The 27,317-nt window shown below is 36.6% G+C and overlaps 1 protein-coding gene across 2 annotated transcripts in view; it reads left to right on the top strand.

The window, feature by feature from the left end:
- RGS12 (regulator of G protein signaling 12) overlaps positions 1 to 25,916 on the top strand; it is a gene marked incomplete at both ends in the record, with an annotated part of 78,271 nt that extends 52,355 nt beyond the window's left edge. The window contains 10 exons of one of the 2 annotated variants that reach the window (XM_084266619.1): positions 582 to 735; positions 1,943 to 2,019; positions 3,778 to 3,978; positions 5,475 to 5,548; positions 7,760 to 7,886; positions 8,830 to 8,926; positions 10,159 to 10,226; positions 10,749 to 10,902; positions 13,878 to 14,486; positions 25,561 to 25,916. In XM_084266619.1, coding sequence (XP_084122745.1) covers positions 582 to 735; positions 1,943 to 2,019; positions 3,778 to 3,978; positions 5,475 to 5,548; positions 7,760 to 7,886; positions 8,830 to 8,926; positions 10,159 to 10,226; positions 10,749 to 10,902; positions 13,878 to 14,486; positions 25,561 to 25,916 — 1,917 coding nt within the window. Of the gene's footprint in view, positions 1 to 581; positions 736 to 1,942; positions 2,020 to 3,777; positions 3,979 to 5,474; positions 5,549 to 7,759; positions 7,887 to 8,829; positions 8,927 to 10,149; positions 10,227 to 10,748; positions 10,903 to 13,877; positions 14,487 to 25,560 lie in introns of both variants that reach the window. The other variant, XM_084266618.1, reaches the window with a different exon arrangement.
- Positions 25,917 to 27,317: the final 1,401 nt, after the last annotated feature.

Below are 27,317 nucleotides of genomic sequence, written 5' to 3'. Positions count from 1 at the left end.
AATTTAGTTTAATATCAAACATTGCTGACGTTTGTATTCTTCAGCACTAATAAATACTTTGATTATACTTGTAATATTAAACAGTACTTTGTCATTGTCTTTAAGTGCAGTTCATATTCAAGCCCAGCCTAGGAAAAATACCTGAAATACTGAAGTTATATTCTGTGTTTTAAAAGCAAGGCAAATGGCCTTTTCACATTAACTTAGGCGTTGGTGGTAAACTGTGGAAGGTTCTTTCATGTTTGCAGGAGCTCTCTTTTGATTGTTTCCAGCTTCTCTTTTGTGCTCCCTACCAAGCAGCATATTTCCATTTATATATTCTTGTTTCTACTGGTGGGGGTTTTGGGTGGGTTTTTTTGTTTATTTGTTGTTGGTATTGCTTGGGGTTTGTTTTTGGTTTTTTTTTTTTTTTTGATTGCAGCTGTGAGGGATGCTGGCATACACACTTGTGAGTGGGTTAAAGAAGACAGCTAACCTGACCTCCGTAGTCTCGTTTTGGGGAGGTGTGTGGGAAGGTTTATTTTAAATAATATACTTAAAACTGTCATCCAACCAATTACTTACTTGTGTTTTGGTGATAGTTAAGTGGTAAATCCAAGTCAGGAAGATCTTTAAATGAAGAGTCAGGAGAGGAGGACACTGAGAAGAAAAAGAGGGGAACTTTTTTCTCATGGTCAAGAAGTAAGAGTTTGGGAAAATCTCAGAAGAGAAAAGAAAATGGCGATTATCCAAATGGTGAGTATTCACATTCCACTTGGTTGCAAACTTGTTTCGGCAAGAGATGTGGCTAATCTCATCGTATTACCTTGGCATCATATTTAGTTGGCTCCTTGGGGTTGACAGAGGGAAAAGAAACTGAAGTCAGAAGGCCATAGTGTGTCTAGTGCCACTGGGAGGATTTTGGAAGCAGATATACAAATCAATGGGTAAAAGTATGAAAATATTTACATTTTTTTAATTGACTTCCAAGAGACTTTTTTTCTGCTTTCCAGTAGATTCACTGACAATTTTTTTTCAAGCAGAGGGCTATTATTTTTATAGGAAGATAATTTCAATCCTTTACAGAGAAGTTCTGGAGCTGTATCTACAAATTGTGCTTAGTTACAGATATGTAAAAAGTCTTCCATCTGCATTATCCTACCTTTCTTTTTTATATTGGTACCACACAGGTATGTTCAGTTTTGAACATACTTATTACCTGTGTTCACCTTTCCTGACTAAAATGAAAAAAGAAGAGTCAGAATTCTGAAAACCCTTTTACCCTTCTGTTTTGTTATTTAACTGTGTTTGTGATTTCAAGGAAGAGTTCCTCTGTGAAAACATATACATGGCCTCCAGAGGAAGAGTTTTGCTTTAACTCGTTCCATTGAGTTAAAAATAAGAAGAGAAATTCCGCTGAATACCAAATTCAGACCATAATGTTACCGTGGTTTCTTCTTCTCTATTTTCTAGTGAAGCCCCAGACCCATAAGGTATCTTTGATCTTATGAGATTTTAGGTGTTCTCATTGTACATCAGAGGCATTTGGTAAGGTTATAGACTTAAACTTCTGAAAGTGACTAGTGATTGCCTCAGATTTTAGTTTTCTAACACCATACTTGCATTTTTAAAATTATTTATCTCCCTTCAAAGTATCTTAAGAGCTAGATTAATTTTTAATTTTTTAAAAAGACATTTTAAGATTAAAAAAAGTTAGGATTTTGATATTTGGGGTTTTTAATATAGAACGTGGGTGTTATTCAAGGTTTACATTGCCAAGAAATACTTGACCAAATACTGTTTTGGTTTTCTGTGCTTCACTGCACATTATGAGGATTTGGTGATTTTCTTTTGTGAAAAAATATTTTTCTGACCACAAGAGCTAATATTTGAAATAGCTTTCTGTATTATAATAAATAATGAAAGCTTTTTTTTACTGATTGCTGATTTTTTCCACAAACAGATTCTATTCAGTCCAATGGATTATCATACAGACGGGAATCACAAGGTTCCATGTCATCAACTGCTAGTCTTGACTTGGTAATGGCCGGCTCTTAATAATGAAGAAGTGGGGAAGCAGTGAAAACAGTGAATTACTAATCTTCTAAGTAGTGTGAAGTAATTTGTTTGAAGTAATACTTTGAGAAAGGGTCTTTAAGTGATATAGTTAGAGGGCAAGATGTAATATTAAGCAATTTTAGAATCTAGAAATGTTACAAAGGTTCTGTTCTGTTATTGCTGCTTATGTTGTCCTTGTAACAGAAAGATATCCTTTCCATCTTGTCTGTCACCTTCAGGCACCCGTAAACTTGCAGAAAAAGTTTGCCTTTCAGAGGGAGCTTCTGTAGCTCTTTATAAACAGGTTTTTTTCTACCTAACAGAGCTTTGCGGTTCTGTTCTGAACAACCACGTTAAAGCTTTCGCTCTGCTTGTCCTGTGCCCCGGTTGTGTTAGGCTGATTTCTGTAGTACCAGTGTCTGTTGTGCTCCCTTCCTCTCCATTTCATTTGAAGTTGTTGGTTTTTTCTTCTTGCCATTGTGACTTAACTGCTCCTAAAATCTGAGAAAACAGACGTAGGGAATTTCATTGCAAACACTGATTTTGTCACAGCATGTAGGAAAATAATCACTGAAGACACTGATTTCTAATCATCAAGTTCTACCTTCACCATCAAGTTCTACCTTCACAGTGTAACACTGATGAAATGCAAAATTAAACCAGTATTAATCATAGAACATAAATGCAATGCTTTAACTACATTTGTATGGAGGTAGAATATGAAAAAAGAAATTTTTAAAAGTATATTGTAGTCTTGATATCCAATAGACCAAATTCTAGCAACTATGTAGTTTTACCTATGCTACAAATATTGATCAGGGAAGCAAGCATGAGTCGTGTTTATTTCTGTTGCAGAAAAGTCTTATCTTAGAAACAGAAAATGCAAAGCCTCCCTAAAATAACAACCCCTCTTTTCTCTCCCACTCCAACTGATTAAGTCAGAAAGTTACCGTGATCTGATGAGAAGCAGCAAGTTAGAGAAGAGAAAAAGCATGATGAGTACCCTAAAGACTGTTGAAAACAGTATTTTTGTAGTGTCCTTCTTGGTTATAAGTGAGCTTTTTGTTAATTTTTCAAACATACTTTTCATATTTTGTAGTAGTGTTTTAACTGTTCTACTCTTACTCTAGAATAAAGGTTAATCCCATGCCTTTTAGCCTTTAACCTTCTACTTCTTGTTCTCGTCAATGAAAAAAATCATATCCATTAAGTGAAATATTTTAAAATTTTAATTTGTGGTGTAGATGTATGTGTAGCATTCAGATTATGTTAAAAGAAGAGGAAATTTTGTTTGAGGAACCTGGTAAAAGCTGTTCCTTATCACTGAAGTGTTGATTTGTAATGTGTCAATGGTAATTTTTACATGAGCAAGTCATCATTCAGTGTAAACACTTAACTATTTGGAAGCTAGATATAATTTTTATTTCCTTCTTGCACTTTTTTGATAGGGAGTTATTTTCTGTAGTTTGAGAATTGCATAACCTGTTTTACACACTCTGTGTCTAAACCTTCATCTGTTCCTGAAATACATTTAGATTTGTGTAGCCCTCTTATCTTTATCTAAATGATGTTTTTCAGAATTTAAATTTGTCTGATATTTGGGATATACTAGCTAGAAAGCAGTAAACATGCTAGGAAGTAGGTTTCTTGGCTTGATTTGATTTGTATGGACTCTAAAAGTTTATGTGTGTTCATTCTTTTCTCGTTGGGCACTGACTTTTCCTTCTTTCTCCTATCAAGTCTGAAGCCTCAAGATTACCTGCATTTGCACCAGATAAAGAGAAGTCCCCCAAATACTGCTGTATAAACCTTCCAGATGGTTCATCCAGTAAAATGGCTGTTAAATCTGGATTTTCTATCAAAGAGGTGCTATCTGGGCTCTGTGAGAAACATGGCATTAACATAGCTGCAGTGGACCTTTTTTTAGTTGGGGGTGATAAGGTATTTCATATTCCTGTTCTTTTTTAAAGTGTTTTCATACTTATTTTGCTAATAAGGAATTTTGTTCTCTCAATAGTAATACATATCTCCTGGTTCAAATTATAGGTTTACATTGGCAGCTCTAGTTAATTGAAGATTTTTAGTGAAACTAGAACTGGTAAAATACTGTAGTTGTGGTATCTACATTACAGAAGGCAGAAGAGATCTTATGACAAGGATGTCCTTCTAATAAGAAGTAATTTAGGTATCTAGGTATCTAGTCCATGTAGTTTGTTCAGGGGAATGATGGGCTTACATTTAATTAAAAGTATCCACAGAGAAAATAAACATGTTGTAGCAGACAGTATTTCATTAAAGCAAAGAAACATTATGACATTCAGTTGTTTGAAGGTGAAATGAGAAAAAAATGATGTAAGAATTAAGGTACATGTTTTAATACTGAGGAAAATTTCTAAGGCAGCAGTTTACATTGGTGGGGAGTGATGGCTTTTATTCCAACAAAAGTATCTCCAATTCATAGAGAAGCTGTTGATGGGAAACACTTAACTGTCTTAAATTTGAGCTTTTGATCAATCTAGATGATTACAATGACAAAAAGTAATGAATGTGCATTGTATTGTGCCCATTCTGTTAAGTATTTTAACTTGCCATATTTTCTCATGCATCATTCTTTGTAATAATTTATTCAAGTTGAAGAACCCAGGCTTCTTTTAAAACACTCAAGTAAAGAAAACCTGCTGTGGCATGAGGTCCTCTCTCTGCGTGATGCAGGTCCTGGAGTGCCTGCTCCAATGTGGGCTTCCCATGGGGTCACAACCTCCTTTGGGCATCCACCTGCTCCAGTGTGGGGACTGCCACAGGCTGCAGGTGGATATCTGCTACACCATTATTCCTTAGGGGACTGTGGGGTACAGCCTACCTCACCATGGTTTTCTCCACGGCTGCCGGAGAATCTCTGCTGCCGTGCCTGGGGCACCTCCTTCTCCTCCTTCTGCACTGACCTTGGTGTCTGCAGAGCTGTTCCTCCCATGTCTTCTCAATCCTGTCCCTGGCTGCAATTGCTCCTGATTTTTTCCTCCTTAACTCTTTTATCCGAGAGGCGCTGCTACTATTTCTGATGGACTCAGCCTTGACCAGCAGCAAGTCAATCTTGGAGCCAGCTAGTATTAACTATATTGGACACAGGGGAAGCTTCTTGCTGCTTCTCAGAGAAGCCACCCCTGTAAGCCTCGCCATTCCCCCCAGCTACCAAAATCTTGTCATGCAAACCCAATAAACATGCTGGCTCCAGTGGAAGTTGAAGTTTGATCATTGTCTCACAATTAGCCAAAAATAAAATGTGTTTCAATCATGCTGCATATCGAAAATGAGTATCTACTAGAATGCATACAATTTCTGAGTTATCTGAAAGTTTTGTAACTACTCAGCTATTCTTTTCTACATATTTTTACATTAATATATTCTTTCCTCTTTTGTTCCTGACATGTGCTCTGTAGCCACTTGTATTGCACCAAGACAGTAGCATCCTGGAGTCTCGGGACCTACGTTTAGAAAAACGCACTTTATTTCGGTAAGAGTCACAAATACTATTTTGCTGTAGCATTTTCCACCACATTTTCCATTTTACTATTTGTAAGTGCACTAAAGTGTATTTCCAGTTACCTGTGCAGGAAAACAGTAGTTAATGCAGAAAAGGATTTGTCTCAATCCAGTAAAAAATCCAGGTAACCATGCAGTTGTGGCTGCCCCTGGGTCCCTGGCAGTGTTCAAGGCCAGGTTGGATGGGGCTTTGGACATCCTAGTCTAGTGGAGGGTGTTCCTGCCCATGGCACGGGGTTGGGACCGTATGATCTTTGAGGTCCCTTCCAACTCAAAACCTTCTATGATTCTTTCATTCTGTGAGTTCTAGGGTAAGAGTCACTGGGAGGCCTACAGGGGCATTTCAAACTGAGCAGACCAGAACTGATGAGTTTTAAATGTTGCAAGAGGAAGCTTTTTGAATTGCTGTCTTGGATACTAGTGAGATTTTGATGTGAGTGTTCCAGTTTAGGGACATTTAAATATCATTATGACGTCCAGCTGCTTGGGCTGAAGCAGTTGTGAATAAGCATCTTGGACAGATCTGCAAGCCTGGAGGGATCTTCCACATCAGGAACAGACATGTTTAGTAGGTTGAAGCAGCACAAGAGTGAGATGTAAATTAAATTCCAAGTGTCCTAGCTTAAAAAAAGGCCTTTAAGATTAGATGGATATATTTATTGATTACATATTCCCATTCAGTTACATCTGTAATTATGTGCCTAACTTGCTGATTGTATTAAGACTAATTATATAAATATGGATGCATCTAGGAATAGATTTATAACCCTGAATCTTAAACTAATAAATTGGACATTGTTATTATTAATATGGGTGTAATATAATTCAGTATGCTATTTATTTAGCATGATGTAATATTATTTTATAGTATACATGTTTTTTAAATCATCTCTTTCTATTCTTTTTCCAAGTGACAGAAAATGTTCTGATGTTCCTAAATTCTAAAAATCCAAAATCCAAACTAGTGCTATGAAATATTTCTTTCAGGAATAAGCAGTGGAGTAGAATATTTCTGTTCTAGTATGGATTTGTGCTTTTCAATTGAATAAAATTTATTTTGTCAGCCCCAGAAAGGGCTACTTCCTCTTTTGCAGTACTTCAGATTAATGAATAGGGTATAGTACATTCATTTTTGAGATTCAGATAGAGCAGTCCTTTATTAAGTGTGAGTTTGTTGAGTTTCCAAATTACAAAGGAATTTTAAGTAGGCAGTATCATATGTTACTTGTTTGTTAATTAAAATGGAGAAATGTTCTACATTAATTCCTTCTGTGGGTAGACACTGTGTAAACAAAAATGCTCAAATATTTGTAGTATTTTCAGACATAAGACAAATATTATGTGGATATACTTGGTGATCTGAACGTCTGCCACTTTGTCAATTACCAGCTACTGATTAAAACTGATCATTTCTATTTAGTAACTGTTGTAGCCTAAGAAAATACGAAAGACAAAGTTTCAGTTATTCAGGTTTCCTGTGAAAAAGTCAGTAAGACTTAACATCTTATATTTAAGTAATTTGTATTATTTCTTACTTCATTATTTTTTTGTTTTGCTGAAATGATATAAAATTGCAGAATACACTCTAAAGAAGGGTCTAGAAATGCCAACTGAATTGCTTTTCATCTTTTGCCTGTAAGTTTCTCTTATAGCAGTTTTTTGTGATAACAGTGGCAACTAGCCAGGAATCAGCATCACCTGGAATTCCACCATATTTGTTCCTGTGCTTAAAAAGGAAAATGCCTGTCCAATCCCACCTTAATTAATTGAACAGGATGCTGTGAGTCTCTCTTGTGGAAGTGGGAAGAAATATTTTTCTTGCATCCAAGGCTGCAGTGCAGGCATGGAAGCACTTTGGAAGCAGTCCTGGACCAGAATGGTCAGAGCAATCTCACTGTAAAGATGAAAGAGTTATGGGATGTCTCTAATTGGTCTGAGGATCACCATGCAATTAGAGAGGCTCATGGTTTCACTCAGGTCTGACGAGCGAAGCAGTGGAAGTTTTATTTGTATTAAAAGTGCTTTATACCTTAGGATAGCTGAGGATAGATTTGTGCTAGTGAAATTTGAGGGTCACTAGCTGTAAACTAGTATAACTTGGCTGTAGATCGGATTTGAGATATTTTACACATGTTGTTTATTGGAGTGTTTCGAACTTAATGTTACAATTGGTATGTTTCAGGCTGGATCTTGTTCCAATCAATCGATCGGTTGGTTTGAAGGCTAAACCTACCAAACCAGTAACAGAGGTCTTAAGGCCCGTGGTTGCAAAATATGGTTTAAATCTTAATGAACTTGTGGCAAGACTAGTAAGTATCTTTTGATGTAATTCAAGCTGCAGTACTTTTTGTCTGGAGAATATCATTAAGATAGTCCCTGAAATGATTCCTGTCCTTATAATTAGGCTTTAAGATCTGTACTTACAGCTACGTGTTGAGATGAAAATGCATAGTAGTCATAATCATTATGCTTAATAGTAACTACCTCAAAGCTTTAGTCTGCATGTGTTTTATACTCTCCTTCAGAGTAAGTCAAACATCCTAAATAATAGAACCCGAACATAGTTTCTTGCAGAGCTCAACTTTTTCAATTAATAACAAGGAAAAGTTCATTGAGAGTAGCTGTAGTTTCATTATCCTGGGAATCATGAGATTTGCCTTAAATTCCCATATAGAAAACTTCCATGGAAGCAGACTGATGCAACTTCTCTACTACTAAACACTTGGCTAGCATTTTCTCTAGTCTGTTGTGATGGAATATCGAGAAATGGAAAGTTACTTTTGTGGTATTTCTAGAACGTATAGTGTCTTGGCTGAACCAGTCCATGTATTTAAAATAACTGAAACACATGTTGGTATAAAGATTACTTCATTGAATAAAATAACAAAATTTACAAACAAATTTAGAATGTAAAATAATCTCAGACTTCCTCTGAAAAATACGATTTCCTGAACACACACCCTAGTTGTTCTAGAGCATTTGTACGTGCTTGCAACTTGGGCGGAACGTTTTTCTTTTTCTATCTTCTTTTCCCCAAATGCCATTCTCCTCAATTAAATGAGGTACACTTACTGTAATCAAGGTAATTGTATACATCTGGAATAAACATTTTTAGAATGGTGAAAGAAAGATATTTTGAGGCTACACTGATACACCAAAATGCTCATTTTCTTTCAAAAATGTTAGACTGCATAAATTTGTTCTGAAAACAGCTTTTTCCTCTGTTATATACAAACTGTGATCCGACTTTAGAATGGTGAGCAGGAACCACTTGATCTTGGTGTCCCTATATCTAATCTGGATGGTCAGCGGGTTGTTCTAGATGAAAAAGAGCCAGCAAAGGGTAGAGGTAAGTTGGCCTAAAAGTTTGTATTTATGATGTTAAGCCAGCTTCATAAACCCTGACTTTCATTAATTTCTTCTATTGATGCAAAGATGAGGTAAATGTGAATAGATTTGGATATGTCACATATATATCTTTATATGATACTACATGTTACTATATATCATAAGGAAAAAGGAGTGCAGGCCCTAAAGATTGAAGATTAAATTTATCTGTTCATATCAAGTACTGTACTATTGCTGTAAGAAACCTTTCACCAATAATACTTGAATATTCTACTTGAATATTCAACTGAACAGCTGATAATCTTTTGGCACAATTAACACACTAGATTTTTATGTAAGCAGCCTTAATCAACAGTTTAATTAGGAAACCTTTTTATAGATATAGAGCATTTAGTTTTAAAAATGAAATTAGATGTGGTTAAATTACATTGACTTAGAGATTCTCTTTGAGGAAGAACTAGGAGAATAAAGATGGAGGTATTTATTGAGAAGAATCAGATATGTCATTTTTATAGCAAATGGAACCAGTTGTCATTTTGAAAAAAGATATTAATCTAAATACTTTCACAGATAATTAATTACAGATTACAAGTAAAACTAATCCCTGTGTGCTGCCAGCTGCTATAAAAGCTTAAATCATAGACGATCATTCTAGCAGCAGGCTGATTCTGTGACAGTATACCAGTGAAAAAAGGCCATGATTCTTTGTTTGCGGCTCCAGTCTTTGATTAGTGTATTACTTGTAGGCAGATCTCATTTGAAGGAGCCACTCCAGTTATGTGGAAGTAGACAAGGAGGATATGGCAATATTTAGAAAACAATTGATGTGCAAAACAGGTGGAAAAGATTTAATATGACCTTTCAATGCTGAATTTTTTTAGCTGCTTAAATTCTAAATTGGAGAATTAAAGACTAAATTAGTAGCTGGGATATTAAAAGCTATCTGTTCTAAATCAACTAAAATTCATGAGAGCTTAAATAAAACCAGCATTTTTAAACTTTTAAAGTATTGCCATTATTAGGAAAGTGTGAAGTTGTGAGGGAAATGATGGTAGATTCTGACTGAAGAATGTCAGGGATATCAACTATGCTCCCTCTTTATTTTCTGAGTAACTCTTTGAGAAATTTTAAAGCAAAGAATCTGGTTTGTTCATCATTTTCACTTAAATATTACTTCTCTGGGAAATTATGAATTGTAGTTATAGAAGGTATGTTTGTGTTTAGTGTTTACAGATAAACAAAAAGGTGCATTGGTAAAACAGACTGCAACTGTAACTACTTCAAGAACTCAAGTATCTACTGTAAGTCTTCTGCAATGATTTTTGTCCCTTAGATCATGTTTTGTTTGCTCTGGAATTCATTACTAAAAGCTGAATTCATCCACGATTTTGAATCAACCAAATTATGTAACTAGATTAGCTATAGCTGTAATTCATTTGATTTTTTTTTTCCTTCACTGTCAACAGCATTTATTTGTGAAAAGTTTGTCTTCATGATGAATCAGATAGCTCTTTCACTGTGTTGTATTTGTTGTTTTGTGTCTCACTGGCTTATCTGTATTTGAAAATGATTGAATTACTCTGAAATTCAAAGGCCCTTTCTGTAATGTGAATTATCTAGAGTAAACAACACTCTATTTATACTTTCTTGAGAAGTGCTGTGGCAAATGTTCTTTGCAGTCATCAAGATGAAACTAAAGCATTTGTTGTGGTGGTGTTAGAGAAAAATGTTTTCAAAATAACTTTTTTATTCACATAGACCATTTTATGTACACAGTGCTATAGCCTAAATGTAAGTAGTACTTAACTTTCCTTCTAATGCAGGGAGAGGGAAGAACTCTAGGAAAGTCTAATTCTATCAAAATGAAAGGCGAAAATGGAAAAAATGCTAGGGAAGTCCGGCTGTCAAAGAGAGAAGACTCTATTGCAAAGATTGGGAAAAAAAAATGTCAGAAAATAAATTTGGATGAAGCAGAGGGTATGTGAACTTTATAGTTTATGTATTAACATAAGTAGACTTAGAAAAATGAGAATTTTGTGTCTGTGTAGGAAAAGGTACTGTGTGTTTAATACTGCATTGTGAAAATCATAGTCGTGGTCCTTATCTTTTTGTGTGATGCTGTGTTTGAATTATAAAGTCTTTGAAGCTGAAGATAAAATTTTAAGACTACCTAAAGATAGATGTAGGTCCCTGCTGGGATTTTCAAAAGCAAAAGCTACCTAATTCCAGGTAAAATAAATAGGAATTAGTTACTCAATTGCAATTGAATATCCCATTCGATGCCCTTTACAAGCTGTAGAAGCTTGCCTTTCTGTTCACCTTTACATAAGAGTCTTTACCTCAGCAAAAGGCTTTCTGCACCATGGTGTAGATCCGAATTTACTCAGGTAAGAGTTTTGAAAATTTTCTGCTAAAGTCTGTGACAGTCAGGGCACTACAGTCTGAAGACTGTGGAGGAGCTGTGATGGGCAAGAGTTTACATTCTGTAACTGCTCTGAAAAGGTTGTGAGAAGTAGAAATAAGCAAGGAATTTATTGGTAATCTTGTATATCACAGAATCACAAGGTTGGAAAAGACCTTTAAGATCATCAAGTCCAACCGTTCCTGTCCTATGCTAAACCAGATCCCTAAGTATCTGATCTACCCTTTTTTTAAACACATCCAGGGAAGGTGCCTCAACCACCTCCCTGGGCAGCCTGTTCCAGGCCCTGACAACTCTCTCAGTGAAAAATTTTTTCCTAACATCTAATCTGACCCTGCCCTGGCACAGCTTTGTGCCATTTCCCCTTGTCCTGCCGCCTGTCACTTGGCTGAAGAGACCATCACCCACCTTTCTACAACCTCCTTTCAGGTAATTGTAGGCAATGATAAGGTCTCCCCTCAGCCTCCTCTTCTCCATGCTAAACATCCCCTAACATATTCTGAGTCCTATTTTTACCTTCAATTGCATCTTGGTAGTTTTTTGGTGGTAAAGAATTCATAAAGAGAATTTGCTTTCTTAGAGAAAGATGTCCGTAGGAGAAAGAGGAATAAAACCGATATAGCAGCAGCAATCTTGACATACCACCTTCTGCCCTAAGGCATTAACTGAAGGAATTAGTTATGTTGTCAGCCCTACACGTTCCTCCCTATTTTCCCAAGTAGAAAAAAATCAGAGGACATATTTTACCCACAGATTAAAATGTACAGCTGATGTTACTTAATATGCTTATCCAAAACTGGGATATGCAGAGTTATTTAGCAAATGAATGACCATCTGTGAATGAATGTCCACTGACTGGAATGGAGAAAAATGCTCTGAGTGAAACTTTTATTGCAAAATAGATGCTTGTTAATATGTTACTACAAAATATTGCTGGATTTTAAATTATTTTCTGTTGCTTATTATTTTCTTAACTTGTTTTCCATATTTTAATATTTTCATTTTTCTTCCTAGGGCTGAGTAAAACATTAACATAATTTGAAAACTTCAGAATTCGAGGCTTTCACATTTTATTTTGAATTTTGTGAAATTTGTTCAAGTTCGGAAAATACGTACCAAATGTTGTAGACTGTTTTTTAATGAAAAAAACCCAAACAACTGTTCTATGAAGTTTGAAATTTCAGAAAGGAACATTTTTGTATGAGACATATTAGAAATGTTGCATGTTTTAATATGCATACTGCCATTTTGCAAAACTTTGGCAATAAGAAGCATTTTGAAGCTTCCATCTTGGCTACTTTCAGATTTTATGGCATTTGACAAAGCATGTTTTTACAAATACATTGCAAAGCCTGCCAAATATACCAGAACATTAGGAATAAGGTCATACAAGTGTTAAGCGTATGACTTCGTGTTATGCTAAGTTAAAGCTGATACTAACTTTTTGTGCTTTGTTTTGTAATGGCTCTTGCTTCAAACAGTATTTATAAGCTGGGTTGAAATCATTGTTTTTAATTCATCTGTTGGAGATGGCCTTTTTAAGCGTCTTTAATATTCAGTAGTTTCAATGCTCTCTTCTTGAAAAATTAGGACATGCAGAAACCCTATATTAAGAGTTACATATTTTTATATTTATATGTTTTGTACCAAAGAGTTTGTTTATTGTTGTGATGCTTCTTTTTTGAGGAGTGGTGTAATTCTTGGCTTAGGATTGACAAGTTTCTTGTTGCCAAGTTTTGAGACTTTCTAGAACAGTGGTGATTTACTATGAGTATTATTTATATAAAGAAACATACTAAACCATTGGACATCATTAAGGACATGATCAGAAATTCACTTCTAATTGTGTTAAGAACTCTCTGAATAAACCCCAAACAACTGCTCCATCGCTTTTCATAATGGTTGCTTTGGTGGCTATTGACTACCTGTATGCTACTGATTCATTGCAGTGCAAAGTTAAAATGGGGTTACTTAAATCAACATCTGATCATGCCATGCGATGGTAGTAGCCTGGGTGAAAACTACACCATGAATTGAATTTAAACTGTGATAAGATATTATTAAACTGAGAGAAATTCGATATAACAAGGAAGCTTGCAACAATTTGAATCTTTAAAAATGGCATGGCTGTTTTTGAGTTAAGATGGGTAAAAACCATCCAGAATATAAAAATGTGCACCCATTGTCAGTAAGACCAGAGCCTTGTTTTGTATAAAGCATTAAAAATCCTGTGTGTGTGTGTACAGATCTATTAACTGCATAACATAGAAGATGTGTTCAAGGCTCAGTGAATTGCAGCTGTTCTAAACTGCAGAACTCTTACAATAGCAATCCTGATGGTCTTAATTATAGTGATGCTAGCAAACACTGCTGCAATTGAAAAAGTTCCTAATTAACATGGGATCTTATTTCAAGGCAGCATTGAGAGAATTGAAGATCTTCATGGAAAATAAATGTGCTGAAAATTTACGTTTTAATGACATTGCACTTTCTGACAAAAACTTGTCAATTTTGGGTTTTTCCCCAATAGAATTTTTTGAACTCATATCCAAAGCTCAAAGTAACAGAGCAGATGACCAACGTGGACTGCTAAGGAAAGAAGACCTTATTCTTCCTGACTTTCTTCGTTTACCACCCACTGGTCCCGAACCATCCTCGTCTACTCCCACAGGCCCTAAAGGGCGAGTTTCAAAAAATGATGGCAAGGATGGATGTACATCACCAAGTGGAAAACAGGAGTCCCTACAAAACTGTAACGACAATTCAGTTAAGAAAGTGGGTTACTCAGAAAATAAACATAAATCTGCTTTGGCAGCACTTCACAGCCAGAAGACTATCAGTGTTCCTTTTAATACCCCGTTGTCTCCAATTCCGCATGCACAGGAAAACAGTGCAGCGATATGGAAAAGGCAGTCAAGAGAATTGCAAGCTGAAGGCATACAGATGGTAGATGATGAGAATGTGGCAGACTTGACTCTTGTGGCTGAAGGAGATATTAGTAGCCCTAACAGCACTTTGCTACCACCGCCACCACCAACACCACCGTCAGACATCAGTAAACTCACAGAAGCCAACTATCCACCCCCAACTCCTTTTGCAGGTAATCAGGAAAAATCTGGATATCAAAGATCCAATTCAGGTATTTCTAGATTTTAATAGTCTTTCCTTTTATGTAAAACTACTTTTCCTTGGCACTGTTGATCAGTATTTGGCACCCATTAAAACAAGAAAGAAAATTCTCTGTGCACCTTAGTTTTTTTATAAAAGGAGGAAAAGAAAAAAAAAAAAAAAGGATTTTCATTGCCTTATTCTGTGCTAACTGTAAATTTTCTGGTTGCCTTTAACAGTGAGCTTTTGTTTGGATTTGGCATGTGGCCAAAAATGGACACATGCAGACAAACCTTTAAAATCCATCCATCTGCTATAATTATCTCATTCTTTACCCTAGGAGTACAAAACAGGATATCAGCATTTTAAGCTGCAGAACACTGTTGCGTTCCAGATTTTCTGATCCATTTGTCATAATGAGATACATGATCAGGGTTTGGAAGCTTAAGTGCTTTAGTGGGAACCCTAATTATGTGTTGAGAACTGTGGTACCATTTGTGATTAAAATTTGAAATCGATAGACCTTACTTTAAAAAATATTCCTCTGATAAATTAGATATTTGTGCATAAAAATAAACATGGTCCAGGCTTTTTTTAACCCATACTTTGCTACACAGAGTAATAGGTTGCATCTATCACACTTTCTCCCAAAATATTCGCATGTGAAGTAGCTCTTTCTATTAGATAATTTTAAAGAAAATATGTAACATTTTTTAGGCTGTAAGTTTCATGGTCTAGCAATATCACAGAGCAATATTAGCCCAAGGCTGTAGTATGGAATTTCTTTCTAAACACGGACTCTAATCATAATTGCTATTCCCAGAAACAAGAGCTTGAAGACGCTGGGTGTTGTGACATTGACATTTTACAGTCATTGTACTGTACATTTTAATGTAAAATATAAGAAGAGGTATCTATGTGCTACATTTATTTTTGATGTTTCACAAACATATGGTGCCATAATTTGTATGATCACATTTCTTTGTGATGTGGGAATATACATTTTAATTATTTATCTTTTTACACAGAGTATTTGATACTGTTCTGTATGGTTGATGATTTGTAAATACTTATTTGGCTGTTGGATGCTTTTAAATAGAAGTGCAAATTATTTCATCCTCTTGGTATTTTAAATGCAAATTCCTTTATTAGTAGTATTTGAGAAATGTTCTATAAGCACTACCACTTAATTTCTGAACCTGAGTATTGAGCAGACCTGTAACCAGTGCCTACAAATAACGAAACCACAAAATGTACTTCAGACGTATTGATGTGCATATGCATAGATTTGTGTTGGTGTCTTTCTGATAATATGACAAGTGTACAACATAGGTATCAATTTGCATATTTTTCAGTGAGAACTGTTAAAAAACCATTTGCACTTAAAAAAAACTTCATGAATTTACAGTATTTTAATGCATGCCATACATTTCTGTGTAACCACTGAACTGTAGCTTTCCCTTTTCCCACTTTCTACTTTTTACTTTGTAGAAATCTTTGTGTAGTTTTCACATGTATTTTGTATCTTTGTTCTCTCAGGAGTAATAAATTCTAGACCTAGTTACACAAACTGGTTTTAAGCTTTGATTTTCTTATTTTAAAACAGTTCTTTCAGTCCCGGATTCAGAATTTTGATCGAAATTATCTTCTAATAAGAAACAGATTAATACATATGACAAGTTGACAAACTTTATATTTGCTAATAATCTATATATCAAAGGGCAAAACACTGTCTTGAGATGCTGATGGGTCACATGTGAAATCCATAGCATTGACATGTGCACCAGAAGCCAGAGAAGACAGGAGATTTCTTTTAAATGAGTCACAACAGGAACTCCTGAAAGGAGAGTCTCTTCTGTCTTTGGGTTCTTGGGCTAAACTTTGTATTCATTACTTTCCTTCTTATTTTAAACTAAAGCAATTCTTCCCTGGTCTTTTAAGAAATGAGCTGGTGATCTCAGGTCATTTGATGTGGAGTAACCAATATAACAACCTCTTTATTTGGTAGTCCTGGGTAGGAAATGAAAGGTTGGATGGGTTCTGAAGTCTGTAGTACTCTCTTCATTCGGGGAGATGGGTCCTATGTAACAGTACTGTGACGCCTAAGTAAAGAAAAAGTACTGCTGGGAAGCTTGTGGTGCTGTTACCTAGGCCTCATCATATTCTGGGGACTGAAAATGTCATTTTTCCAAAAGTCACTGTGTTCCCTCTTGGTCATGGGCTTCCATGAAAGAAAATGAAGCAGCTGAAAGTCCTGCAGCAGTTCCCCTTTTAAAATTATTCAGACTTTTTCATAACAAGTAACTAATATCCTACATATTTAGCATTGTAATTTTTTTTACACTGGTGATTGTGTTTTATTTTTCTGCCATAGTGATCTATGAGAGATCTCTAATCAAACAGAATAACTTTGCAAAACTAAAATTATAGTTTCTCTTAGCTTTGTGACAAACTAGACTTATTTATTTATTTATTTAGGAACAACAACAAAAAAGATGTTAAACACCTTCTGGTTTTGCTACAACCTTATTGTATACACTAGTAGAATAGTACTATTCTACACTCCTCTCACAGTATACTAGTATTCTTTGGGAACTGTATTCTAGAAAAGAACGGTGATTTTATGGAAAAAGTGTGGGATGAAACAAAACTTTCCTGTTTTCATGATTTCATAGTTTGCATGGAAAGACTCCTCAATGACATACAGTAATTGCAATAAAGACTGCTGGAAACTATCTCCAGTCAGTAATTGGTATTTCCAAGGACTAGATCATCAATAATGGTTGCTTTTTTAAGTGCTTTAATGGTTCTCTGTTCATAAGCTGCCAACGATGGAAAATGCATTTCTGATTGGTTTATTGAATTAAAATATTGGGATCAAAAGAAAACTAATGACTCCATAAGTTGAAGTGGTCTATATTCTTGGTTTCAGATTGGCATAAAGACAAATTACATGCATGCTTACACTCCATGTTGGGCTTTTGTACATCGGGTTTATATATGTTGGGAAATGGGCTGGGGGAATGGGATGAAGCAGTCCCTTACGTTCTGCAGGAGGCGATTCTCTAACCACGGACTGATGTAGTCAAGCCAGGACAATATTAATCACTGAAACAGGTATCTCATGGTTTTGGTTGTTTTTTTTTTTAAGATCTAGCAGTCAAAATATGAATAATGGAAAACAGAAAAAATGAGGTTTGCAATTGCTCAAAGCTTTTAGAAAAAATTTTCAAATCCAGATCTTAACTTTCTTAGATAAGTGAAACATCTTTATACTGTAGTAATATTTATGTATGAGGTAAATACCAGTTTGCAACATAAGAATCATTACTGATTCTAGTTGTATTACTCATCAAGAAAAAAAGGTCTTTATTTTTGAATGATCCTGCTAGTTCTGGAAGATTTCCCACTATAAAAATCAGAATCTGGAATCTGAACTAATTCTGAAATGCACTTACTGAATTCATGTCTGTATGTATAATGGTGTGGTACCCATCTGTGGAAGAAATAACTTCATTATTGTGGGGCAATTGGCTTGAAGCGGTCCAGTCATTTTTGAAAGTGTTAAGATAGAGATCTAATCTCTTTGGGGCTTTTTGTTTGCTTTGTAGTTGGATTTTTTTTGTAATTGGATGATATGGTCTATGGCCCAGGTGGTGAGGCACGTTCATTACGTCCACGTGAAAAATAGCTGTCGTGAGAACAGGGAGCCTTTCAGACCTTTAGTGCCCTCAAGAGCTGTGACTGTCAGACCAGAGGCCTTGCAGTAGCCTATTTATTCCATGGGGCCTGTTGAGTTGTTCATAGAGACTGTTGCCTCTACTACAAAGTAGGTGAGCATGTAGTTGTAGTAGCAATCGGGCTTTTTCAGGGAGCCCCGTGTCTTCTTTAGCTTTGACAGCAACCCAGACTGAAGGTGCACAGACTGTAGATTTGATTCAATCAAATTGTTCTTCCTTCTGTTATTAAAAAAAAAATTCCCCTCTTCTGGGTTTTTTTTTCCTTTTAGGATGAGAAATATTCTTAAAATTAAATTACAATTACAGCCAATGGAATTTTTGCCTTCTAAATAAGGTTTGTGGGGTTTTTTTCCAGTAGAGGATCCAGCAGTTCAGTTGAAAGAAGAGCTTATTTAAAACTCCCTTTTATAGATACATAGTGTAATTGGTTAAAGTAGAGAGCCAGCTAGGGAAAAATAAAAGCATGGTGATCTCTCTGGAATCATGTTTGAATAGTAAAGCTATGGAAGATGAAGGGTGAATTTAGACTGTAATAAACAGTTCCTGAATTTGTTCTGAAGATACCGCTTTGTTTCTGAAATAGATGGGCAATGGCAGCCTCAAAATAAACATTCTTCTCGTACTGGAAAGCTTCCAGAAATGGGATAGTTAGTGCCAGTTCTAGTGGGCTTTTTTTTTTTTCTCTGCAATATAAATTATGTAGAAACAAAAAGCAGGGTGGATGCTCAGAGCCTGGGGCTGGCTGTTGTTCTCAAAGATCAAACAAAAGTAATTCCCAACTGCTCTTTCTTATTATTCACAGAGACGACGCAGTACGCTACAGCTGAGGAGTAGAGATCAGAGAGTAGCAGCAGTATTTCTGTGACTACTAAATGGCTACTAAACTTTTCAGTTATAAGGGTAATGAATTCCATGTGAAATAAGCTTTGTGATAGTTACGGAGATCATGCCTGTATATTCAAAAATTCAAAAGGAACCTTTATTTTAGTAAAAGAATTGATAGCATTTTATGTAATTAGAATTTTACATAATCCCTTGATCACATTGCATATTTTTGAGAAAATACAGTGGTGTTTCCTATGTAAATCAAGAAATGAAAACATAATGAAGTAAAAATTTAAGAAGAGGAAGGGATTATGACTAAATGATGTAAAAAATCATATAAATCATTATTTTTAACAAAGGCTCTTGTCCTGCACTTAATTACATCCTTACTGTTACTGTGTAATTTTATAGAAGTTAATTGGATTCTGGATCAATATTAAGAAGTACTCGTGGGGATCCAGTAATACCAAGGCCAGAATCTGCTAATCCTCTTTTAATCAGAGCATGATTAAATGGGAGAACTACATGTAGTACATGACTGGGATCAATAGTAAACAAAGGAGAAGGAGTGTTATGTTAAGTGTAGACAACTGGGAAACAAGGAAGGCCTTAAGGGATAATGATTTGAAATGTAAGCTTATTTCAATCAAACAGCAAGATACACACTGTGGAGAGAATTGTGAATTTTATCACTGACTAGATAAAATGTTAGAAAAATTGCGGCTGCTTTTTGAAGCAAAGGCACACAGGCTAAACCCAGATCTACTCATATACATGGCTTTTATTTGGACAGTGAAATGAATTTAGTTGAATTATTAGTTGAAATGTAACTGGTAGCCCTGCTAAACCACATTTTAGAATTTCTTAATTGACAAATAGCATAATGAATGGCAGATTAAATTAAAGCTGATTCGAGTAATTCAATCCACTGTTTCCCAACATGATACTCCCCGCAATAATTAAACCTGCTGTTACTGACTACTGACGGAAAGGCAGACCCAACTTTAACAGTAAATGCTGGAAGATCAAACTGAGGGCTGAATGCTTGCAGGCTGTTGCAGAGGTGTTTTGTCACACCTAATGCTCGGAAAGTGTTTGGAAATTATTTCAAGGTTAGCAGTGGAGAAACAAAGTTTAAGCGAATTGGACAAGTGTATTGAGAGGGTGTGTGTCACTTTGGATCAAAATTCAAAACTTCCTATTTTACTTCCAGCATTCCTGGCTTTTAAATGCTATTGTGTGCAGCTCACTTCAGCAGCTGTTGGAGCCAGGTACATAAAAGGTCCCTGTCCCTGGTAACCAGTGTACAGTGGTTCCTTTTTTAATTCTATATGCCACTGGTGAGCAGTAGTAGCCTTACCAGCTCCTGACACATTCAGAATTTGTCTTTCCAAATAATGTTTTGTGCTTTGTTCTTATGATTGCTTTGGAGATGGCTGCAATGAAAGAATTTCTATCTGCCCTTCTTTTCAAAACTTAATGCTGCAAATGTATTCCAGCAATTCCCAGGACAAAAGTAAACAGATTGGTAGTGCAGAGCATTGGTGCTTTCTGGATTAATACATTTTCTAACTCGATGCCCTCATTGTTTCATGGCCCTGAGCCTATGCAGCAGTTGGGTGTTTCATCATGCAAGTGAAATATGGCGTATAAAATCAAATTTCCTTTGCATAAATTGGATAGGTAGGAGCATTTTATTAAATCCTCTTTCTCCTCGTTGTTGTATCAATTAGGAGATAAAAAGAAGGAAACTTTTGAAAAGAATTTAACTTGCGGAATTCTAAATCTTAAACGTAAAGTATCATTTTCCCTTCAGAAGCATAAATCACTTTGCAAACTTAAAAGGAAAATGCTTACAGTACTAACTGTAAACCAACCAGTGTGGAAATCATTTGTCCACCACTTAAAAGAATCCACGTCTGGGAAGTCTAAATTCTTGAAGTACCATTTCCCAATAGTTTAGGGCAGGAAGAGAGAAGTGTCTTTCCCAGAGCGAGTCTGCCAGGTTACATTTATCTTAAGGAAAAGAGTTGCTCATGCTGAAATATTTCCAGGACATCGAAGTAAACACCACTGTAGAAGTGACCATCACAAAGCTCCGTTTTTTAGAGTTTCATGTAAAAAATGCTGGCTCGGGCAGCAAGCTAGCACCTTAGGAGACGTTGTTGTATAGAATTGGAGATGAGAACAGGATCTGCCTGATATCCTGGACTAAGGAACACACCAGTCTAGGAATTCAGGGACTGAAAACGCCCGATGGCATTTGGAGGTGGTATATGCCAGTAAATAACCAATTCGAGGAGTCGTTCCTGAAAACTTGTGTGATTTTTTCACAAGGGTTGTAAGTATTATGAAATACTTCAAACAGACCCTTGCCTGTTGTAAGTCAGCACAAAACCATGAAACTGGAGCTCATTCTTTTTGACCGAATATCTGATCTTCTCTGACACAAGAAGTTGAATGCCTGGGACCAGCGGTGTTCCTGCTATCTCTCAGTAGCACTGAGAACCGTCTAAACAGTAAATGGGACTGACCAGAATGGTTGGATTTTAGCAAAGGTAGGAAGCGGAGGGGCTGGATCTGTGTGGAAGTGGTGCCTGTCTGTATGGAAACGGGGTTGGGGAAATTATGGAATAGAATTTAACATGCTGTCACACATGAAATCCACCATGTGTGTGCTTACAATAACAGAGCTCATCTCTTACATCATCTACTTTTATTTAAAAAAAAAAAAAGGTGCCAAAGGAGTGTTGATCACTTAAAAATAGAGGTGCTGATTTTCAGAACCGATTCAAACTACACTTTAATAAGTGAATAGTAACTAAAATTAACACATTGAAAAATAATGGATCTAATAACTACGGTATAGTAATAATACCATTGCAAGATGTTGTGGGTGGACCTTTAAATCCCAAGCATCTGCACTGAGTTATGGTTATTTGATTCGATCATCTGCATTTGACAGTGCTGCTCCTTGCCTTTGCCTGGAATTTGGCTAAATGCTCCCTTGCTCCTAAACTACTTGGAAAGCAATGTCTTCCAATATCTCACTTAGTTCTTAGAGCTCAAGGAATATTTTCTCCTTGTCTTCCTCTGTCAAGACACTTTTCCATAATCATAATGTTAAATTCAGAGAGCTCAAGGCTATTACATTAAGTCAAAGTTACAGGAAAGGAGAAATAGTGGTAAAGGAAGTCAGGAGATCAGCCCAGACGCTGCCTGACCATTTACCTTTTGAAAAACACTGACTGGTACACCCAGCCTTCTAAGCAGCTGTTTAGCTGCGAGTCTATAAAGCAGCAGATCTCCAGTTTACAAACAGAAGGTGACGTGCATCTACCCATCTTTAAACCAGCTGGAACATATTAATGGGATCAGATGCACAAGGCAATTCCCTTAGAGCTGTGTGGAATGCTTAGCGGGGGAGCTGAAGTTTGCCAATAGGCATGATGATGCTATTCCAGTCTGTTTGGAAATGAATCTCTGTGACTACTGCTCTAAGTACTGCTTCCTTCTCCTTCTGAAGTTAGGTAGGGCATTTGACAGGTTAGATTCGGGAAAACGTAATTCCTGACGTGCTTTATGTAAGGCCAAGCAATTGACAGAGATGGTCATGGAGGTTTTCATCGTTTGGTGCAAGAATATGTGAAGACAAATTTTATCTGTGAAAGCTCTCTGCACCTTGGGTGGTGCCCTGCATAGCAAAATTTGCTCAGGTATTTGTTACTCAGAATATGAGAAGGAGACCGGTGTGGAACTGTTATAGGCATCATTTAAGCTTCATTATAAATCTCCAGTGAGTACATGCAAACCTTGTTCTATTTTCAAGCTTGCAGGATACATTTATGCACAACCTGGTTTGGGGAATTTCTCCTATAGCTTTGTTTCATAAATGCTGTGTGTTTACAAGTTAGGAAGAAAAAGCACATTAAAATAGTTTTTTCAATGTAGTGTTAGTAGTGCAACCAACTTTCTGTTTGGTGTAGATGAGCCAAGATATTTTTTACCCTGTCAAGAAAAGAGTAATAATTTCCCCTGTGTCGTCCCTTAGTAATTCTATATTCTTTTGAAACAGTATTTTAGGTAAGACCTTCTCTGTTACTGCCCTGCCTCTAGTAGTAATTTCTTAGATGCTTGAGAGGGATTGCTTCTGAGAAGGGCATTAATAGAAAAAAACTGCCCATAGTACAGATTTACTTCTCTTCAGGTGGGGTTATGTCTTGTGAAGCCCAAGAGCTAACGCTGGCCTTATTTTTGCTTTGTTCTTAAGACAACTTCCAAGCCCAGTTGCTCTGTGTGGTGACTTGGTGACATCATAATGCCAATCCTTGATGACATTTTTCATATTTAGCTGTGGAAAGACTCAGCAAGCAAATAAATGCAGCAGTACCTGCAACTTCCATAGCATTCCTCAGCAGGAGTTTCCAGCTCTTTGATTTGTTGTATCCTATTAATATAGTCTGTATCTTTTGAACGTGGAAGGTGTTTCAGCTTAGTTCAAGTCAACAGAGAGATGAGACCTTACACCACCATGAAAATTATTTCTTTACATTTGGTAGAAGGGTGTCTTCTCAATGCTAGGACAACTGGATGACTTGTGCTCTCTCAATGCAACTATTTGGTGTAATAGATCATTAGCATGTGGGGTTTTTATTTGTTTTTTTTTTTTAATTATTGCATCTTTTAAACCAACACAAAAGGATAATCTGAGATTTTCCTCAACAGGCATAAAATCATACATTAAAAAGATCAAGAGTGCACTTTGGTACATTTGTGCTAAGATAAATGTTCTAGAATAGAAGAGGAGTGTTTTACACCACTGCCATGCAAACAGCAGTTGCAATTAAGCCAATGTTCAGCTGCAGTAGGAAGATGTAAACCTGAAGTGTAATACAGTCTAATTAAATGTTAGCTGTAATTTAGTAGGCTGGAGTCGTGCTGGGCTAGCAGGGCTGGGGAAGCTTACTGCCTCCTCTCTGCTATTGCTCAGCTGATTTTTTTGGAGTTTGATCTAATTCCTCTGGGTGTGAAAAAAGGCAGGCGTTACTGATGTGGAATAGCCACATTATTAATCTGGGGTTCCACTGTAGATAAAGCACTACAATAATATTGCACTACTTTTGGAGTATTAACGTATTTTTGATAAGTAGAAAGCTTTGACCCTTCAGAAGACCCAGGAGTGAATGGAGCAAAACATTATGAAATACAGTTTTTGGTCTTTTTCATTTGCATTTTCCCCCTGCTATCTATCAAAAAGTTCTTGATTGTGATGATGATACATTGAAATGTCTTTTTCTTGCAAAATACACTGTACACATCACTTTTTGGAGCAAACACAAATAAAAGATTTCAAAGGCAGCTATAGGATTTAACCACTGGTGTGGTGAAATAGGCTAGCGTGGCAAGACATTTAGAAATGGTTTAGGTAAGAGGTGTTGGACAAGACAGTATCTTTTAAAGAACAGCTGGTATAGGTTGGAAAAAGAAATGAAACGTGAAATGGAAGCCCTTACTCAGGTCTGCCTTTGTGTCTTCAAAGTCTTTCTATGTTTTTCTTGGATACCAGTTGGTCTAACAAAAACAGTTCTCCCTCAATGCAAATTCTTCTCCCTTTTTGTATCATTATGTTGAGGAGACCTTAATGCCAGAATCATGTTGATAACCATGGGGCGAATCATGACATCAGCTCATTCTTGTTCCTTTCTCATTGCCTGTTGCAAGAGGCAAACAGATGTATCTGCATTTGCATTAACAAGCGCCCAGCAGTTTGCAGTGTCATACCTAACACACAGCGACCTTTTGGGGAGCTCAGGGCTTTAATAGAGGGTTAACTTGGGATAGTAATGATGTTGTGGGTAGTTCTATGGAATAGGCCTAAATCGTAACGATTGTGATTGTAGAAGCACTGGACCAAAAAGAAACTTCAAGGTTAAAGAAAATAACCACGTCTCAGGTGTGTCTTGAGCATTTAAAGCCCTTCAGCAAATTAAGTCGTTTATTTTCTTCTTGTCCTCTAAACCATGGCCCAGAATTGCTTGGTTACAGTTTAGGACAGTGAACTGCAACTTCAAGTCATCCTTTCTCCATCTGCTAGAGAACTAATCTCTAGCCAGGTAAAAATAGTATCTGAGCAGGGACCTGGTACTGCTGGGCAGCTCAAGCCAAGGAACATCTCCCATTGTGCCCCAGTATTCTGTGCTCTGTATTCTCCTCCCTTACCTTTGGGTTTGCTGGTGAAGGAGTTTTTGTTCTAGAGGTGTGCAAATTTATACTAAGTGGTTATTTTTAATGGAGTCTTTTTAAAACCTCTGAAAAAATGCTAAATTAAGACAGATACATTAATATGTATGCATGTATCTTTGAGGTCTGCTGTTTAGTTGCCTACTTCATACATCGAGTCTCCTGGATGGGACAAAGGACTATCCCAGCTGATAATCTACCATTGAGACCTCAGAGGAAGCTGCAATATTGAAAAGTGCTGAAAGCCAGGAGAGACTTAACTCTTCTGTTTTGTGTTTTTCTTTTTAATTCCTCTGATAGGTGCAAACCACAGGAAGCAAAAAGATTTACAGGGAAACTCTTGCGAGCATACCTCTCACAAAGTGAAGACCAGCAGAAGCTTTAATCCTCCTGGGGTGAGACAGAACCCCAGTATGGAGCTCCCTGTGAACAGGATCATCGATGTGGATGGAGTCAAACTGGAAGACACCGGCACACGCTCCTGTGACGATTCTGAAGGGAACCTCAGCTTTGAAGGTTACATTTCTGAACTGAGATCTTGCCAAGGGAGGATGAGGACTGGAGTTTATAGGACATCAGACCTTCCATCCCTGATTACTGTCAAGAGTGAGAAGAATAAGGGCACTGAAAATCAGTATAAAGCTACTTTTGTTTAAATTGCTGGTTTTAATTAAGAGTTCTGGTATTTTTGCCTGGAATCAGCAGCAATGGACATACACCTTAGACATCTTTCTGCAAGTCATAAGTTGTTTTCAGTACCCATTGCCTTCAAGAAGCCTGGGAGACTGTCTCTTCTGGTATGAGTTAGAACCCATAGAGTGAAAAAAATTGTATTTCAATGAAAGCATTGAGCTATTTGGTTTTGCTCTCTTACCTTTTCTATATCATTTTCCCTGGGAAGATTCCATTGCACAGTGCAATTAAAATTATTATTTCCACACCTACCCTTCTTGTCTTTAATAAAGACAAACTCACTTTAAATTCCCCTATCCAAACTTTTTATTTAAAATAATTTCACTTTAATCTTTTAATGTTTTTCCTGGTCTGCAGTATTCCCTGTGTGTCAGCAGACTTTTGAAGTGGAAGTAAAATCAGTTACTGGTGTAAAAAGATTAGGATTCATTTCTTAATATCTTCTCATAACATTTGGGAAGAGGTCCAGGGGGAATTCAGTCTTGTCTAATGCACTGCCTGGATGGATATATGCAGTAAGACCATTGTAAGACAAGTAGTAAGAAGAAAAAAAAACAACCCAAATGCTGTGAATTTCCTGTACAGGGAATAATAGCTGCTCCTGTAGCCAACACTGGTGATGTTTCCGTACCAGAAACGTATATACTAATGACACAGTGGTGTGTGGGTCAGCCAGGTCCCTATTCCTCACTGCTCTTGGTTTCTTAGCTTTGGGGGAAGGGGGATTTTGTTACTGCTCTTTCAATAGGCGGTTAAGTGCCACTCATTCTTTTTGTCCTTAATTGTGGTTTCAGTTATTCTTCTAGCCTTGGGCAGAGTTTTGAGAAAGAAAAGATATTTAGGGAGTACTTAAACGTGTTACTTTTGCCACTCACTCCTTTCACCTTTCCTGTTTCCTGGGAAGAGGTGATGAGTCTGGACAAGGGAGAGGGTCCACAAAGAAATGAGAGCGTTGGACCTCTGCTCATTAATGTGAAACAATATTGAATGTATATTTTGAGACCTTGTGGTGGTTCACTGCTTTGAAATTATTGTGAGACCTAAAAAGTCATGTTGCATAGCCCCTAGACTGCAGATCCACACGGGTAAGTCTGAAGTCTTCCTGTAGTTATTCTTCAACATCTCTTTCTTTGCTCCTAGAGCCTACCAATAATTGTGAATTTTCTGAATAGCCAAGAATTCAAATCTGTAAGATGAGAAAGAGATACAGGTGATTTTATAACAGGAAAGTAAGATTCCTGAAGACTGAGAGTTCTAGATCAAGTATTTCAGTGATGTGACTGCGCACAGCACCCATTAGCTTTAATACTTTAATTCATCACTACCGCTAAGTGATTTTGCTCTTGATGTTGAGGAAGGCCCTT

Source organism: Gallinula chloropus (genome assembly GCF_964237585.1).
Source record: "Gallinula chloropus genome assembly, chromosome: 7".
NCBI lineage: Eukaryota > Metazoa > Chordata > Aves > Gruiformes > Rallidae > Gallinula > Gallinula chloropus.
Note: the sequence above shows the minus strand (reverse complement) of the source record. Positions and strands in the feature narration are given on the sequence as shown.